Source organism: Hemitrygon akajei, chromosome 21 (assembly GCF_048418815.1).
Source record: "Hemitrygon akajei chromosome 21, sHemAka1.3, whole genome shotgun sequence".
NCBI classification, from domain to species: domain Eukaryota; kingdom Metazoa; phylum Chordata; class Chondrichthyes; order Myliobatiformes; family Dasyatidae; genus Hemitrygon; species Hemitrygon akajei.
In genome coordinates, this window is record NC_133144.1 from 46688454 (window position 1) to 46707904 (window position 19451).

Genomic DNA, 19451 nt, shown 5'->3' on the forward strand with positions numbered 1-19451 from the left:
CGGATAGTGATAAAGGTCCTCCATCTTCGGCAGTGTTCAGGGTTTACTTTATCACGTCAGTAGCTTCATTACTGTTAGTCATACAAGTCGCAAATGGAGATTCAGGAATGCCATCACACTCAGACGTAGTGGGATCGATCACTGCTGTTTTGGTAACAATTTTGTTTTAGCAGTCAGGATTGTTAGCCCTGAGCTAAACCCCCAAACCTGAAGGACTGGTGGACCACTTGTAGTCTCGTCTCTATCCTTTGAGCTGTTTGGCATATGTGACCCTACCAAAAGCCAAAGCACAAAGCCCTGACACCAGCCAGCACAGCTCTCTGGATCATTGAGGCATGACAAGGTTGTGGCCTTCTTGGAGGATGGAGTCCATTAGTCGAGACTTTTGCTGTAGAACTATCTCAGTTTGTTGTAGGGCAACCTGTCATCACCTGAACTCAACTTCCTTTCCTCCCTCCACAGGGCGCCATCTATGGGATGGCGCAGTCGATTCCTGACCGCTCTCTGGTAACGGAAATATCACACGGATTCCTGGACTGCCTCTACAGCACCGAGCTTCCCAACAACGAGAAGAGCCACATGAATGGAGATTCAATGCAGCACTGAACGGCACCAAGCAGCTTTTTAATAAAGAAATCAAGGATTGACTGGCAAGAGAAAGTTTTAGAAGATGTCTGAGGTGTCCAGAACCAAATTCTCTTCCTTGCTTTTTGCAGGCAAATAGAAATCTGGGAATATGCAATTGGATAAGGTGGGGTTGATTCTTTCTTGTGTCCTATTTGCCACTTCTGAAGCCCAAAAGCCTTTATTTTAATACCTTTGTGGTATCTTGTACCTGAAATAATTAATTTGGCCCATGAGCAGCACAATATCCAAATATGAAATTTATTTTTTTTTGTAAACAGAAAGGGAATTCACAGATTTTTGAGGAGGACGTTCCAATGGTTTGACCATTGGTGACCGATTTGCTGAGGATTTGGAGGCAAGTGGCAATTCACCTTGATGCCTTTCTAAACTTTCTTTCCATTTGCGTGAAACGTCTTTGCGGAATTTTTCTCAAAGGAGCAAATCTCGTGTTTCGTCGTTACCGGTAACTCTCAGTGTAAACCTGCGCAAACGGGTTAGTGCCCGGAGATTTGTCAGTTACCAGAGTTGGAGGAGGGAATGATGGATGTTAATTGCTAATCTCGAGACAGGTTGTTACCCAGATGAGTAAGAGACATTATAACCAAACGTCTGTTCAGTGCCCTGGAGGGGCAGACTCTGGTCTTTTTCACATTGGAATTGTGTTTGATGTTCCAGCAAAATGTGATCTTTTGAGGGAATCATGATCTTGTGATTGATGCAGACAGGAGCGGGTGGGAATGTCAGGGGTTAACTAAAGATTTCACGGTTCATAATCCTAACCAAATGTATGAGCAGCCTGGAGGCTCTGGTTTACCATGAAATATGATTTCAGCTCACTCTCACTGATTGCGTAGTTTTGCCCCATTTCATGTAGAGGGCTGCACTACCTCGAATACAGTTCCATTGTTTCCAAAAATTGCACAAACAACGTTGCCTTTTGCCTCAACCAGCAGACTGTTTTGAACTCAAAATAGAACCGCTGTTGTAGTCACTGACAGATTGGAGACGGGTTTCTCTGCTGCCTTAAAAATCGCATTAAAAAAAAAAATGATTGCTGTGCAATTTTTGTTGTCTGATTGCTCAAATTGATCAGATATTACAAAGGGATGTGATTTTTTTTTTCAATTTCAAGAAATGACACCTGACTCGCTCCTTTGAGACTGTAGGAATATCTTCCTTCCAATGTTCCCCATTGTTGAAATTAGTGGTTTGAAATATTTCAGCGTGTAAGAGTCTGTGTTTTCACTCAATTACATTTGTGTCCGTGTTTTTGGATACTTCTGTTGCTTCGTCACTGAGGCGGAGCCTGAGATCACATGTAACCTTAGGTGACGTCTTGAAAATCTGCACTTACTGTAGCATTTGCTCAGAGTGCGACTCTCGTGTCGCCAAACTGCACACCAGTGCACGCTTTATCAGGGAGCACTTGTGAATAATAGTGGCAAGATTTTAACGGTACTTTAATGCTATCTTTAAAAGTGGGCTCAATTTTTACTAATTATTGAACATTAATCCTTTTTCTCCTGGTACACGCAACTGCAAATTCTGCTCTGCGGCAGTAATCGTTAACAAAATGTTCTGGGACACACTTCCCAAAGTCAGCTGCCAGTAAAATTCGTGCCACATAATTCCACCCCCCCCCCCCCCCCCCCGTCCTTCCATGTTGCTGGTTGTGCTGTTAGACCCCTGCTATGGCAGACTTGAAAATGGAAACTTGAATGAGACTGAAGCTCCACGAAACACCAGCCCCCCCCCCCCCCCGCCCCCCCACCCCTGCGACTAGTTAATTTGAACTGTGACATGCTGGCAATGTCAGATTGTATATTAGTGCCCACTGGGCAAAGCACATACACTGTGCACTACTTGGTTATTTCCCCACGTAGTGAGCTTCACCGAGTCCAAGCAGATGATGAAGATGGGTGTGTAAAACCCCAGTGGTAGCACAGACCCACAGCAGCCAATAGAAAGTGCACTACTTTTCCCCCCCCACCAGTCTGTGGCTCCAAACAGGTTTAAACAGGTGGCACTCTGCTAGCATGAATGGTTGCATCTCCTTCCATCTTTAGAAGCTTGTCATGTTTCTAAGAGAATATTTCTGTCGTGTTTCCTGACCTTTCAAATAGGAGAGCCATAAAGTGGTGTTTTCACCTTTCTCCACATTTAAGCCATATCTAACACCCTCACATTTTAGCCTGCAAGAGTCTGTAAACCTATTCCACTGACTTCTAGTTTTCCTGGTACAAACCTGAGGCAGTGTGGCCAATGGGTCCGAACTCTGACTAGATGTTGGGTTCCCCTTGAACTGCACCCCTGCACCATGCAATTGGAAATTACTATAAGGTTTCATAAAATGATTTAAAAATTTTTTGGTGTTCCCTCAGCTTTACTCAGTCACGTTTCAATAGCAGGGAGATGGACTGGCCAGTTTTGCACAGTAACGTGACGCGAAGAAGCTTCCTCCTCTCCTGTTACCCTATAAACTTGTCCCACATTTCTCTCCACTTGACAGTAGATCAGGGTTGCATGGTGCGTAGTCTCTTTATTTGTGTGTGGCACTGGTCTCTGCTCAAAACGTCACTCTGCTGGGGGAATTCTTACCTGAAGGTTACTGAGGATTGTCTGTTTTGTGTCAGTTTGGTGCAAGATGGAAGACATTGAACTTGTGCGTATTGTGATGTGTGTAGTAACCAGAGGGGGCCATTCCAGCAGATGGTTTGTATGCAGCTGTGCAAACCCTACACCTCTGTATTCCTTTCAGAAAATCATCCAAATTAATTTGGTGTAATATGTATTAACAAGTTTGTAATTGATATTTGGTAATAAACTTAATTTGTTGAAATTAAGTGTGGTTGTCCTTTCCAGCATTTACCTTCATTTCCCTTGTGTTTGGTCTCTTCCTCATTGCCCTTTTCTCTTGCCTGACCCTCCCCACCCTTTTTTTTCACCCCCTCCTCAAAAGCTGTTCAACATCAGATTGGCCTGTTTCTCTCTCAAGATACTGCCTGACTTGTATTTCCATCACTTCCTGCTAGTTTTCCAGTATCCATATTATTTCTTGTGTTGAATTCGGAGAACTGCAGTCCTGACGAAGGGTCTCGGCCCGAAACATTGACTGCTCATTTCCACGGATACTGCCCGACCTGCTGAGGTCCTCCAGCGTGTTGTACATGTTACCCTGCATTATTTCATGGGCCAGTGTTGTAGTCAGATCAGCACTGACGTTTGTAAGCTCATCCCATTGTGAACTTGATGTATGCTTCATTTTCCCTCACTGGGATTTCAACCAACAATTAGTTGTTTGTGAGCTGAAATACTGGAGATTACAGAGTTGGATATGCTTGGGAAAGAGGATGCTAATGGGTTTTGAAGTTGTTTGGGATCATGCTCCTGGAAAAGTAATTCTATACAGCGCACAGTAAGCCCTTCCCGGTCTTTCAAGCCACATTGCCCCAGCAACCCGAATTAACCCTAACCTAACCACGGGACAATTTACAATGACCAATTAACCTAGCTGGTATGAAGCACCAGGAAAAACCCATGCATTTCATGTGGCGGACTTACAGAACGATGCTGGTATTGAACACAGGAAAGCTCCAAGCTGTAACAGTCTCGCTAACTAACTGCTGTGCTGTTCAATCTGCCATCAAAAATCACAGTCAATCAGTGTGTGGAGTACAATCCCTCAACGTTTAAGGCTCTTAGGTTATTTGTTACCACAGTCCAGGTTTCTTGCAGATGTTAACCTGCTGTAACAGTGGCACTTAATCAACGCTTTGCTATAGAACCAAGGTTGGGGAAATAATGTGGGCTATCACTCCAGAGCCCTGAGCTCAAATGCCATTGAACTTTGTAACCCGACGTCCCCATTCAGCCAATTTACCAAAAAGAAAAATATTCCAAATAAGCCTGATATGATTAGTAAGGCAGTGATCTAGGCAGTGAAACATGCATAAAATGCTGGAGGAACTCAGCAGGTCAGGGAGCAAATATGGAGAGGAATAGATAATCAACATTTTGCTCTGAGATCCTAATGATCTAACTAAAATTTAGTTTAAATACTAAGGCTGATGAAAAAAGGGATGCACTGGTTAGGCCAAAGGGCCTGTATCCATACTGTTTTGTTCTTATGAATCATCTGAGGGCAAAATTGCCTGTTTCCCTGTTGTAGGATTAAGTTAATCAGTACATCATCTTAAACCTTTGCCATTAAAGATCAATTGACCTGAGCTGAGACCAGTGGCTGCCCATTTTCCTGGCACAGGGAATAACGAAATGCTGCACATCTCAAGGGGATTTTATAATCTCATTCAACACGTGAAACACTGTAATCTGAATTGTTGTATCAAGTCTTCTTTGAAATTTATGTTTGCACTCCAAGTATATTAACTTGCATGAATGAAACAGTTAATTTTATTGATAAAAGGCACATTTCCTCACGTAGTATACTAGTACTGCTACAAGTGATGTTCTATTCAGTCATATTTGTACACAGCTTGACTCTTAATGGGTGACGATTTTCAAAACAAAAAACCACTTTTAACAAATGCTGATGACTGTATCGAGCTAGGTCCCACCTCAACCATTGGTCGTTTTCATTCTGCCAACCGGTGCTGTCCTTGGATGTCAATGACCAACCGTGGCTTCTTCCATGAAGGTAGCTAGTTTAATGTCTCGCTCAGAGAGCCCGCCACACTCGTGTGTGCTTAGAGTTATGTGGACCTGCAAAGAAACAGGGTTCTAGTGATATGGTTGTCCTCCTTTGGTTTCCCGACAGCGTTCCACATGGCAGGTGTGAAATGAAAACCTGGGCTACATTCCTTTTAAATTGTGTAACTCGGTGCTGAGGAAAATTGGACTGAGCATGAATTGTCACATGCCTGCTGGCATACTGGATTGGTTGTATCTGATGTGACTTGGTTGCTCCTGACACAAATACTGGCATAAAAGTGGTATTATGTCTCGGAGGGAGGGAGGGAACGTTGACTCAGGCCCGAGAGGCCAGCGTCGGGCATTTTCACGCCTTACAAAGCACAGAACGAGAGACTGTGTGACGTGCCACTCCTCACACAGACATTTCGCAGTATTTTTCTTTATTTTACGAGGTCGAGTTGCGAGCTCAACACTCAACCCGGCATGGATGGAAAACGTACTCGGGAACGGCCCGACTGGATTCCAACCCGGGAACCTCCGTTCAGGAGTCCGGCACTGATGTCACTGCGCCACCAGCTGGCCAATTATCTCCACTCCCATGAAAATGATTTATTGCTGTAACAATAGAGAACTAGTCATGGCGATGGAAATGGGTCCTTTGGCCCGTCAAGTTCATACTGACCACCAAGCAACCATTTACACCACTCCTCCATCGGCTTTTTTTTCCCTCCATATTCTCATCAACTATTACCAATTCACCTACATTCCAGAGGCAATTCACAGCAGCCAGTTAACCCATAAACCTACTCAGCTTTGAGACACGAGAGGAAACCCAAACAGAGAGCGGATGTTCAGAGGTGGCTGTGGAGCAGTGGATTGCTCACTTGTCTGGAGTCAGAAGGTTCTGGGCTTGGATCCCAATCTAGACAAAATCTCTTTTGCCACCAGTGCAGGACTGTGGGGAGTGTCTCACTGTCAGGGCTGCCATGTTTTGCATGACGTGTGAAAGTGAAGCATTGTTTGCTCTCCAGTGAAGCACCAGAGGTGTCCTGGGTCAATACTGATTCTACCACCACTCCTCCATCCCGAACACAAACACACACACAGCCATCATTACAATGATAATCGAAAAGCAAAAGATTGCATAGCCTAGTTCTTCAGCTTGTGTTGAAACAATGTAAGAAGCCAAGGACCCAGTTGGGAATGGGATGCTTTTTAATTTATCATCTGACTGCCTCCACACTGTTTCTTTGAAGCCAAACGTAAACTCATCTTGGCATAATGCAGCCCTCTGGTCTAGCCAGCAAATGCAACAATTTCCAGATAATCAGCTTTTCCTGTTAATATCAGTGTTACGAGTGATGAATAGACCTGATGGACAATGGGGTACAGAGTTAACCATCCCCTCCTGAGAAACACGAACTATTACTGTTGCTATGCTGACCATGAGAAAGAGAGATGGAAAAACAAGCAAGAACATTGGCGACAGATAAAAGAGAGGGGAAAATTGCTGATTAACCGTATTGTGACTCCTTTTTGAATTATTTACTGTTTCGCTGCAAGGACAATAGTTTGCTCATAAACATTCCTCAGTGGACTGAAGGAGTGGCCTTATTTGAGGGACACAGTCATTCAGGAGTGATGGATAGCTGAGTCCCCGTGAGTAGGGATAAAGGACAGGTCTGGAGAGACACCCTCCAGACACGCCAGTGGACACTGATTGAGTGTTGGAACCCACAAGAAAGGTGGGGGCTTCGAAGACCGAACCAGGAGGTCGGTCAGTAAGGCTATCAGTGTTAAAGCAGGGCCGGTGAGGACTTGTGTGTGTGTGTGTCCACTCATGCCAGAGTGACGAGTCCACCACAGAAGAACGGTCTAGCAGAAGGACAGAGAGGTCATAACTGAATGACCACACCAATACGACGGATTAAGAAAGCAAAGGAAGGTTTGCCTGACTGTAGCTGTTACATCTCTCTCGCTCTCTCTCTCCCCAATGATTACAACAACTATAACTACATCAGCACTCATGAACTGAACTTTATACTTTTCTATGACAATTTATTTACCCCTAGACATCGATAGAGCTTGTTTATTATTGATTATTATTATTCCTACACTTTTAGGTTTATTACTGCTAACTGGTTTTATATGTATATTTGCATTATTGATACGGTTTTGCTTATTTTTATTAATAAACACCTTTAGTATAGTACCACCAAAAGCCAATGAATTCTTCTTTCTCTGCTGGTTAGACACCCAGTTACGGGGTACGTAACATCAGTTATGATGCAAGGTCATCAAGTAACATTAACTCTTTTTCTCTCTATGAATATGCTATCTCACAAGTATTTCCACAATTCTCATTTCAAAATCTCAGTTCCAGCATACTTTTTTTGTCTTCTGCATTCATTCATATTTCCAGCTTCTTTTACCACCCTCTCTCAACATCATCTCATCTGGTCTCTCTGTTCTTTACTCAGATTTCTTCCCCTCCGCTCTCCTCTTCCATTCCTTTTCTGGGGGAAAAAGAATGTTTTTTCATTTCTCACAAATAAAAAGTCATCAAAGTGGAAGTTTCCCTCCACACCTGATCTGTTTAGTGCTTCAGGCCTTTTCAAATGAATCCTGGTCATTGTCACATTGGTTTTTATGAGGGCCTGCAAGCCCTTGCGATTCATAAGACCGTAAGAATAGGTGCAGAATTAGTTCATGTGGCCCATTGAGTCTGCTCCACCATTTCATCATGGCTGATCTATTTTCTCTCAGCCTCAATTCCCTGCCTTCTCCCCGTATCCTTTCATGCCCTGACTAATCAAGAATTTATCAACTTCTGCCTTAAATATACCCAAAGACTTGGCCTCTGCAGCTGCTGTGGCAACGAATTCCACGGATTCACCACCCTCCAGCAAACAGCACTAACCCTTTGTTTCAGCAATGGTAAAGTGTTTAGTCGTGACTTCTAAAAACATGAAAGGTTTTCAGGAAATCTCTACCTTGTTATAGACGTTGAACCATTCCGGGTGATGATCCATTTTCTCTGCTTGCAGTGCCACTCTTGTCATGAAACCAAAAGCCTTCATTAAAAAAAAAATAAACATTTAACTGGAGCTTGTTACAAACCTGCTATGTTCACATTCTGCATTATATTCAGCCACTGTTAAAACTGTCACCTGGTTAAAGTTTTTAAAGACAAACTCCTTATAAATTGCATCTCTGCCCTCAACTTCAGTCCAACCCACAGCCCTGAGATTGGGCAGCAGCTGCTCTCGTTGCTCGGGATTCAGTCTGTGCGCCTTTCCCGCCTAGAAAACAAAAAGCAGCCATCAGATCATCCTGTCAAATCAGCTCAAGTTTATTGTCATCCCACTCAAAAACTGCAGTCCAAGAGTTGTATAATGTAGGGCAAAACCAGAAAGGATGGGCTAGTGAGCTCTCAGCAGAGCGGCACCTGTCGCAATCAGGAGACACAGATGGGAAGATGCGGTTCAGTTTTGTTTTTGAATAATGCAATCTAAGCATCACCTTGTACTGGATTAACCTGTAGCGTGAATCAATAGAACAACAGTGAACCCGGGACATTGTCTCCTCCCAAAGTCCCGTTGATATCTCTGAGTTCAAGTCCCCAGTCCAGGCTTCCCTAATAAAATCTGTAGAAACCAAAGGAGTAAAATAATTCACACATTTTGATATTAACTGTTTGGAGTCTGGAGGGAGCAAGAGGTTTTCAAGAAAGGGATGGGTGGTGGAAATAGGCTCGAAGTGTGGGCGCTTTTCCTTAACGCAGTGTCTAACTTGGAGATAGCGGAAAAAATGTGTATTTGGAAGGTTGAACTTAGTGCTTAATTGTGTGAATGTTGCAAGAGACATTCAGCCCAATCTCAACCTCGCCATCTTTGGATAGTGATTCTGCAGTGATACTTGAGTGGCCGCACAACATGCAGATTGCTCTGCATTTAGGAATGGCGGTGGCTAAGAAACTTATTCTTCTGACCTGGAAGTCTACTACTCCACCTACCTTTGCACACTGGCTCAAGGAGATGTTGTACAAATGGAAAGACTGCGTCTGCACAAACCCAATACACAGAATATATCTGAGAGAATATGGGGACCTTTCTTGGCTCAGTGTCATATTACCTCACACACATAGTGACCTTGACCTGTCTAATCTCATGAGTGGGTGTGGTGCCTAACCGGATTCCTCTATTCATTTTATTTTACATTGCTTCCGTGATACCACTATTGTGTCAACTTTTTTTTTGGAAAGTATATTTACGTAATCTTGTAAATTGTCTGGCAGCCTTTTTGTTTTTGATTTGTTTTGTCTGTGCTCCACCTGGAGCTGCATCTCCTTTACATTGTTTTGCACGTCTTCAATATGTTTTGTCTTTGTAAAACTGAAAATTGTAAATAAAATATTTTAAAAAATTTAAAAAAAGTTTATTGTCATCCCACCATACACCAGTATACGGCTAAGTGAAACACTGTTCCTCTAGGGCCAATGTACAAAACTTTATATATAATTACAATCCAGCACATACAGTCTCAAAATAATATTAGCACAAGTCCCTGAGTGGCATGGCCTGAACAGGTTGACATCAAGTGTGAGGTGCATATTTTTGTACGCTGGTATAATGTTACTGGTACTAATATAATAAGCCAAGCAGTCGTGTAAATATGTGAAACTGCAGCAATAAAAGATGAAATGTGACTAGTGTCAGTTGAGAGCGTGTCTGAGTTGGGGTCTGGTGTGGCATGGCTTTCAGACAAAATATAAATGTGTGCTGGGAGGTCTAATTGCGAGTAAAGCCATTGCTTACACACGTTAAACCCTAGGGTCAGCCTGGTGTCCTGACCCATATTTACTGTCCAGACAACATCAAAACTCGTTCAGTTCGGATCTTGCCGTTCCCACCTGCCGACTCGCAGTAGCGACCAAGCCTGTTGTTTTCACTGGCTGGAAGGAGTTTCTGGGCCGTCCCAAGTGTGTGAAAGGGACTATACAGATCCCTTCCCAGCTATTCATGTGGTGGGGTCTACGTTTAATTGTTACAGAGACGAGGAAAAATCTGATTAATTTCTTAATGAAGCAGACCTTCAGTGACTGAATGTGCTGGCTTCAGTAGCCAGTGAAAGTTGTTACACAATCGAGACTCTAAAATGGATGTGGGGGCAGCCTGAGTTTATATTGTTACATGTTGCAATATTATATTTTATACAGGGGGATCAGACACTGCCACTTTCTTCTGATACATTACGGTGGTCACATGACTAGAAATGAATATGGCCAAGACACCACTAATAATTCCCAATTCTTAGAGTGAGGGCTTATTTGTTTCTCAGCTAACATACCCAATATCTGGTTATTATCATACTGCATCTGCTGGATGTTTGTTACACAGTGCTAACTACAATTTTCATGGCCTGGACTTTGAAAGATCTACATTTGAAACTGCTCTATTCATCTTACTAAAAGGGGTGACCACAAAGGAATGATTCTTGTCGGATGCTGGAGGCTAAAATCCTTTAAAGTGGTTCACAAGAGATCGCAGAGTGGTGCCAGAGTAGCAATATCAAATTGTAGCTAATTAAAAGTGATTTTTTAAAAATAAAGCAATATCAATGATTTCTGAGAGGAATTTTACAAAATCTCTAACTGCTCATAGCAAGTTTCCAAATGTGATTCATTATGAACCCACTTGCAACTTCATGTTAGCAGCACAGGAGCATCAGAGTGGGAATTTGAGTTAGAGTAGCATACACAAAACACTGGAGAAACTCAGCAAATCAGGCAGCAACTGCTGAGGAGAATAAACTGCTGATGTTTCAGGCCGATCCCCTTCATCAGGCCTAGAAATAAAGGAGGAAGAAGCTTGAATCAGAAGGCAGTGGGAGGGGAAGGAGAACAAGCTGGCAGGTGATCGGTGAAGGGAAAGGTGGATGAGGTAGGAAGCTGGAAGGTGATAAGTGGAAGAGACACAGGGCTGAAGAAGAAGGAAGCTGATTGGAGAGGAGGGGGGCAATGGAAGAAAGAGGTGATGGGCAATGAGGGAAAGGCAAGATGGGAGCCAGAATAGAAAACTGAAAAAGAAAAAAAAGGGGAAGGGGGAGAAAATACTAGAAGTTAGAGAAATCTATGTTCAGTGCCATCAGGTTGGAGGCTTCCCAGGCAGAATACAAGGTGTTGCTCCTGCAGGCCATATTGAGTCAGAGTGTGGATGGAACTGGGGTCTAGGAACAAAGAGCAGGTATGCAACCAGAGCTGGGAACCTGCAGATCAATAGGGCAATAGGCCCTTCGAGCCTGCACCGCCATTCTGAGATCATGGCTGATCATCTGCTATCAATACCCGGTTCCTGCCTTACGATATACTTGTCTCCATTGGTCAAGGCATTGAGTTTAAGTCAGGAAGTTATGTTACAGCTACGTAACACCCTGGTGAGGCTGCACTTGCATGCATTTCTGGAAGAACGTGGAGGCTTTGGAAAATGACCATAAGAGGTATACCAGGATGCTTCCTGGATTAGAAGATATGAAGTGTAAGGAAAGGTTGGACAAACTTGGATTTTTTTTCCCTCTTTGGAGTGACAGATACTGAAGGGAAGCCTGACAGAAGTTTATAAAATTACAAGAAGCATATACAGACTAGACAGAATCATTTTTTCCAGGGCAGTTTTTTTTGTGGAAACTTTAGAGAGCAGTAGGTACCCGGAACGGGCTGCCAAATGGTAGTAGTGCTGGTGGCAGATAGTGGTGCTTAGGAGGCTTTTAGATAGGCGATTGAATTTAAAGTGTGTTGTATGTTGTATCAGCACAATAGATAAAATGGCCAGGTTCTTAAAAGAGGAAATTTAGGAAGGCTTAAACATGAGAAATTCCACGGATGCTGGAAATTCAAAACACACACAAAAAGCTGGAGGAATTGTGCAGGTCAGGGAGCATCTATGGAAATGAATAAAACAACTTTTCAGACCAAAACCCTCCTTCAGGACAGAGAAGAAAGGGGGAAAGAGGTCAGAAATTCAAGATGGTAGCTGTTCTCTTGCGTCTGTAAGTTACAGAAACACTTTCTCCCTCAGTCTGTTGCTCGCAGCTGGGGAAAACCTGGGTACGGTTACCCACAAAAGCAAAATGGCATTTTTGCTGGAAACTGGAGTAAAATGTGGGAAAATGCAATGGGTCAGGCAGCATTCCCAGTGAGAGGCATAGCCCTGTTCTTTCATTGCAGCATGAGAGTTTCTGCCTTCCTGAGGTGCTTTAGAGCCTGGAATCTGAAACTTTGACTCATTTCTCATTCCACAGATGCTGCCCGACCTGCTAAATCTTTCCAGCGTTTTCTCTGTGTGCAGTTCATTTTTCTTTGCATCTGCCCAAATGATTATTTGCCCCTAGCGGCAATAACAAAAGCATTTAATCCAATTAGTAACACTAGAAATTCTGAAGATGCTGTAAGTTAAGAGTAACACACACAAAATGCTGGAGGAATTCAGCAGGTCAGGTAGCATCTATGGAACCCCTACCTCTGTGTGGAACGTCCACTCTCTATTCCTTTCCATAGATGCTGCTTGACCTGCTGTGTTCCTCCAGCATTTTGTGTGTTTCTCTTAACTTCCGGCATCTTCAGAATTGTGTGTGTGTTTAACCCAATCAGTTGCTTGCAACCCCTGCTCCACAAAATTGCGTGTGTGCAAAGAAAGTAAATATTTGCGCCTATTTAAAAATTGACTCAGAGTAAATACTTCCTTCAGTGCGTCTCCGCGAACACTGCCATCTCCTCATCCTCTCGCCCACCCCCACACAAAAAAAAACAAACCCGATTATGCTCGTAGCGAACAAGTTTCATAGCAACCGCTGCGATATCATCGCAGAATTGACAAACCCAGGAAGAAAGCTAACAGTGTAAGGACATTTTACATGCATTGCATGGAGACATTGCCCAGCACCATGCAGAATTGTAAGCAAGATAAAACCTTTGATCTGCGCACACACTTCCAGCACAAACATTCAATTTATGTCAAACTGTATTTCCCAGCTTTGAAACTCACCACACTGAAATTAATGAAGGAGAGAGCTGACGTCAACTAGGATTGATTTCCACAATCGGCTGATTTAAAATTTACCTCAATTCAACAAAACGCGTTATCTGACGCTAATGTAATTTCATGCAGAGATTGTAGATTGTATATTACTTTGAATAATTTGGCACGCTCTCTGTTCAGATTTCGCTTTCCAGTCGACGTAATATTCTGTCTCTCTCTCTGCAGCTTTGAAGCCTGTTCCACGTTTTATGATCTGAAAGCTGTTAATGCTTCCGCTGCAAACCGGGGAAGTGTGTGAGTTGCTTACCATTTGCAAGCGCGGCGTGGGTCAGTCTGTGCCGGCCGGGGGACTGCGAAGCGAGCGCAGGTTCGGAACTCCCCAGCTGTCAAGCGCACGGGTCACTAACTCAGGAGGCTGGCGGCTGGGAAGGCCAGTACTAATACAGAACAAGTGAGGCAACGCAGTCAGAGGAGGGAGGGAGAGAGAGGGAGGGAGGGGCAGGGAGGAGGGAATAAACACCTCCTTTAAAGATTTATATACATGATCCATAGAAAGAAGAATTGCACATACAGTATTAACACACTCTACAACTGTGATTAAAATGGTCGCATTCTAGTTGTTTGCGAAATATATTTTGCTTTTAAGCAGTATTTAAGGACACCTAAAGTTGGGTCCTTGCAGTGCTGGAGAAAAGGGCAGGTCGTTATCCAACAACTGCATCATCATGTCCACGATGTTATGTTCCTTTCAATTGCATGCAAGTATTTAATACTTGTTATTTTTCCCCCTGCCAAGTACTTCTCACTTATTTGTGCTGGAAGTGTCTGTACACACCTCTGTGCACAATGCAAATATTATTGGTGTGTTTTCATATAAAATGGTTTTACACTCAGTGGCTAATTTATTTGGTAAACCTTCACACCTGGTTGTTAGTGCAAATATCTGATCAGCCAATTGCCGCAGCAACTCAATGCATAAAAATCAGCAGACCCAGCTTAGCATTTCAGTTGTAGTTCAGACCAAACACCAGAGTGGGGAAGAAATGTGATCTAAGTGACTTTTTGCCATGGAATGATTGTTGGTGTCAGATGGGGTGGTTTGAGTGTCTCAAAAACTGCTGATCTCCTGGGATTTTCACACACAACAGTCTCCAGTCTGGAGTTTACAGTGAACGGTGCGAAAAGCCGAAGAAATCCGGTGAGCACAGTTCTGTGGGTCGGAGGAGGATGGCCTGACTGGTTCAAGATGACAGGAAGGTGACAGTAACTCATATAACCATATGCTACAATAGTGGGGTGTGGAAGAGCATCTCTGAATGCAGAACACATTGAACACTGAAGTGGATTGGCTACAGCAGTAGACGGCCACAGACCCAGATTCAGTGGCCACTGCTGGGTACAGGAGGTATGTAATAATGTGGCATGGAGGGCAGTTTGAGAATTGTCATCAGGGTTGTATTGAGGCTGCAGAGAGAAACCCACTGTAAGAGGGCAGTGTGGTTTTAATTACCCATCACCATTGCCTACAGACTGAAAACTAGCTCCAGTAGTAATGTTTATTTACAAAAGAGTTCCATATTTCTCAACCTCTGAGACAGTCAGTTTTTAACTTTGCACCTGAAAAGCTTGGCTCTTGTCTGTGTGACCACTCCTCATCTTTCACTCTGGATACCCAGGAATGAGACTAACAGATTTATGCTGCATTCACCTGGAGCTCCGAACATAAGAAATGCAGAAACAGGATTCAAATTCAGATTCAGGTTTATTCATCACACATACATGGAAACATACAGTGAAATATGCCATTTGTGTTAATATCCAAAGCAACTTAATAGTGAGCTGGGGGCAGCCGGCAAGTTTCACCACACATTCAGGCATCAGCGTAGCATGCTCACAATGCTCTGCAGAACACAGCAAGCAAACAACAACAGCAAAGCAAGTCCTTTTCCTCTCCCACCAACACACATTACACAACTTGACCTATTGATCCTGCTATGGCATCGGATGAAATCATTGTTGATGGATCTTAGCTTTGGGTCCATTTCCTTTCTGTTCCTTTCTGTTATATACATAGTAGAGTACAGCACAGAAACAGGCTCTATGACCCACAATGCCTGTGCCAAACGCAATGCCAAGTTAAACTAAATCTCTTCAGCCTACACATGAATCTTATTCCTCCATTCCCTGCATATTCATGTGTCTGATTGAATGCCACTGTCACCTCAGCTTCCACCACCAACCCTGGTAGCCTGTTCTTGGGTGACACACGCAAAATGCTGGAAGAACTCAGCAGGTCAGGCAGCATCTATGGAAAGGAATAGTCGATGTTTTAGGCAGAGACGCTGTGTCCTGATGAAGTGTCTCGGCCTGGAACTCGACTCTTTATTCCTTTCTATAGATGCTGCCTGGCCTGTTGAGATCCTCCAGCATATTGTGTGTGTTGCTCGGATTTCCAGCATCTGCAGATTTTCTCTTGTTTCAACCCAGACCCCAAATGTTGTCCTTCTTCCACTGGCAGAAAATGCCTGGATTCCTACAGCAGCAGGAAATCTGTCTTGCCAGTCTCCCTAATGCTTGTTTGTTATTTGGGTGATTATAACTTGGGGAGGACCTATACCCAGAACAAGGTATAAACACAAGAGATTCTGCAGATGCTGGAAACCCAGAGCAATACACATAAAAAGCTCTGTACTTTTTCCATTGATGCTGCAAGGACCGAGCAGACTCACTCTTTGAATCAAAGATGCTGGCTGATGGCTGTTCTTCCCATGCCTGTTTGCTCTCCTGTCACAGCTGTTTCTGTGACAATTTTCAACACATAGTTTTAAGCTTGCAAACAGTTCAGGTTGAGAGCATTTCTCAAGAATGGAACCCTATCATAACTTGGTGTTTTGTGTGTGTTGCTCAAGATTTCGAGCATCTACAGCAGGGGTTCCCAACCATTTTTAATGCCCTGGGCCCCTACCATTAACCAAAACTGGACCCCAGGCTGGGAAACCTTGATCTACAGAATCTTTTGTGTTTATGATGTACCGATTATCTCTACTCTGTTGCTCCTACTTGGCCAGCTTACCAGCCCAGTCAACAATTTGTGTTTAGATCTTACGAGCTGTAACTTCAGCAGGCTTTTCTGAGGGGCCATTAACAAATGTCTTCTGGAAATCTATATGAATGACAAGCATTGCCTGCCCACTGTTGTAGTTGTTTCTTTACATCAGCGAGGCTGTCCAGTTATGATTAGCCCTTTGTAAATTTACAATGACTCTCTGCCAACAGCTGGAGGGAAGACACATGGAGAGATGTCCTCCAAGAGGACTACAACCTTGTTATAGAGTTTGGGGGCTTGCTTACCTCAGTGATCTGCAGAGCTATGTTGGCTGGATACAGGGCATTTTGCTTTAGCTCTTGGTAGGGTCACCCATGCCAAACAGGTCAAAGGGTAGAGGCCAGACTAAGAGTGGTCCACCGGTCCTCCAGGTTTGGGCTTCACCTCAGGGCTGACAAGCCTGACTGGTCAAGCAACATTGCTGTGGAAGCAGCAATGAAGAATCCTTCTGCATCTGAGTGTGACTGTATTCCTGAGGCCCCACCTGGAACTTGCATGACAATCGTGAAAACTGAGAGGAAGCTACTGACATGATGTTGGAGACCCTGAACACCACCAGAGATGGAGGGCCTTCATTGTTGCCCTAAATGTCAGTGGCCTAACAAGCAGTAAGTAAGAAAGTAGGAGAAGATGTGGATAACGCAGACAAAGAAGAGATTTATTTAGGCAATGTGTTCAGTGTAGAAATGGAGGGCTGTTGTACTGTCCAATGTTCTCTAGGTATTTAAACATTTTTCTTTGTTATAGACAGTAATTTTATGACATTTGGAAGTAAACTGGTTTACTTACTTTTTAACATTTTTATTTAGAGATACATTACAATAATAGTCTCTTCTGGCCATGGAGCCCACGTCGCCCCATAACACCCATGTGACCAATTAATCTATGAACCCATACATCTTTGGAATATGGGAGGAAACCCACACAGTCACGGGAATAACATACAAACTCCTTACAGACAACAGCAGGAATCAAGCCTGGGTTGTCGGCACTGTAGCAGCTTTACGGGAGCTGCTATGCTACAGTGCCGCCCCTATTCCTTGGTTTCTCTAGTAGACTGACATGATTTTCCTGAATTAAAAAGATAAGACTGAGCAACGCGTAGAGTGCAAGAATTGCTGGGGGGAAAATTAGAGGCAGGATGTAAAGCCCTTTGCTAATGCAATAAGTTGGAAGGCATCTTCACCGATTAGGTGGAATAAGGGAGATAAACAAATGAGCAGCAGCCAGTACAACATTTATAGTGGGTGCTTGCATATGCTGTTCAATAATATTACCTCAATACATCACCAAGCAACCTTATGCACTGCCTCTGGCTGGGCTGCAGTGAGCCATCTTTCAATATGCCAAGTTAATATCTTTATCAAACAGACTAATGGAAATGGTAGTAGTCCAGGTGCAAGTACACACAATGCACATTGTTTACTGTGTCCAGTGACAGAATGGCAAGTCTTTTTTTTGGTCCTGAGTGAAAGCAAGGTTTTTAAAAAACTCTTGTTTAGGATAGCGCAGGGGCGCTGCTTCAGTTCCAGCATCCCAGGTTCAATCTGGACCTTGGATGCTGTCTGTGTGGAGTTTGCATGTTCTCCTGGTGATTGCATGGCTTTCCTCCCCAATTAGAAGAATGAAGAGGGGATTGAAATCTATCGGGTACTGAAAGGCGTCGATAGAATGGACATGGAGAGGATGTTTCCTTTAGCAGGGGAATCTACAACCAGAGGAGACAGCCTCAGAATAGAGCAGTGTTGCTTTAAAATAGAAATGAGGAGGAATTTCTTTAGCCAGAGGGTGGTGAATCTGTGGAATTCATTGCCAGGGACAGCAGTGGAAGTCATTGAGTATATTTCAAGCGGAAGTTGATTCGTAAGGGCCTCAAAAGTTATGGGGAGGAGGCAGGAGAATAGGGTTGAGGGTGATAATAAATCAGTAATGATGGAATGATGAAGCAGAGTAGATGGGCTGAATGGCCTAATTCTGTTCCTATGCCTTATGGTACGATGTAGGCTAGCTTGTTAGTTGGCTGCTTAGTTCCCTCTAGTGTGTGGGTGACAGGTGAAGTTTGACTGGAATGTGCTGACAAGTGGAGTGAGACTAGTTTAAGCGAGTGTCTGATGACCAGCACAGACTCAATGGGACAAATGGCCTGTCTTTCTGCTGGATGACTTTTTGATATGCTTGAGATATAACGAGTGATTTTAATGAGTGCAGAGTAAACTATCTCAGTATTTGGTCAATAATGTTAAAGGTGTTTATTTGCATATTTTCAATTATAACTGTTTAATTAATGTGCACAGTGGCCACTTCAATAGGTATGTCCTATACCCAATAAAGTGGCGACTGAGTGTACGAGGGGTGATTGATAAATTTGTGGCCTAAGGTAGAAAGAGTCAATTGTAGAAAACCTAGCACATTTATTTTTCAACATAATCCCCTCCTACTTTTACACACTTTGTCCAGCAGTCGTGGAGCATACGGATCGTGGACCTCCAGAAAGTATCTACAGATGGGGGATATATAAGTTCATGGTCTAAAGTAGAAGGCGAAGAGTTATACAGCTCTCGTTACATGCACGTGCAGTTCAACTCTTTGAGTGATTATGCAGAAAGTTTGAAGTTAATAACTCATCAGGGTGATTGATAAGTTCATGGCCTAAGGTAGAAGGAGATGAGTTATTAACTTCAAACTTTCTGCATAATCACTCAAAGAATTGAATTGCATGTGCATGTAACGAGAGCTGTATAACTCATCTCCTTCTACCTTAGGCCACAAACTTATCAATCACCCATCCGTGGACACTTTCCGGAGGTCCACGATCCGTATGCTTCACGATTGCTGGACAAAGTGTGTCAACGTAGGCGGGGACTATGTTGAAAAATAAATGTGCTAGGTTTTCTAAAATTGACTCATTCTACCTTAGGCCATGAACTTATCAATCACCGCTCGTATGTTCATGTTTTTTTGCTGCTGTAGCCCATGCAAGGTTCAATGTGTTGTGTGTTCAGAGATGCTCTTTTGCACACCACTGTTGTAAA

The 19451-nt window shown here is 43.4% G+C and overlaps 2 protein-coding genes across 2 annotated transcripts in view; one reads left to right on the forward strand and one right to left on the reverse strand.

Annotated features, from left to right (window-relative positions):
* The window catches only part of sgpl1 (sphingosine-1-phosphate lyase 1), a 96066-nt gene extending 92600 nt beyond the window's left edge, over positions 1-3466 (forward strand). The window contains exon 14 of the mRNA XM_073025351.1: positions 463-3466. Within this exon, the coding sequence (XP_072881452.1) occupies positions 463-606 (144 nt within the window). The 3' untranslated portion in view covers positions 607-3466. The remainder of the gene's footprint in view (positions 1-462) is intronic.
* Positions 3467-5019: 1553 nt separating this feature from the next.
* On the reverse strand, positions 5020-13784 carry pcbd1 (pterin-4 alpha-carbinolamine dehydratase/dimerization cofactor of hepatocyte nuclear factor 1 alpha). Its single transcript, XM_073025352.1, has 4 exons — positions 13621-13784; positions 8448-8579; positions 8271-8351; positions 5020-5346 (listed from the first exon to the last, which is right to left on the reverse strand). The coding sequence occupies exons 1-4, from the start codon at positions 13621-13623 to the stop codon at positions 5251-5253; spliced, it is 312 nt and encodes a 103-aa protein (XP_072881453.1). The 5' UTR covers positions 13624-13784; the 3' UTR covers positions 5020-5250.
* Between the last annotated feature and the right edge of the window lie 5667 nt (positions 13785-19451).

Coding starts and splice junctions, on each gene's coding strand:
- pcbd1 (XM_073025352.1), bottom strand. Junction 8,352..8,447: donor TCTTTAAAAACTTTAACCAG/GTGACAGTTTTA, acceptor TTTTTAATGAAG/GCTTTTGGTTTCATGACAAG. Junction 5,347..8,270: donor GGTTCAACGTCTATAACAAG/GTAGAGATTTCC, acceptor GTTTCTTTGCAG/GTCCACATAACTCTAAGCAC.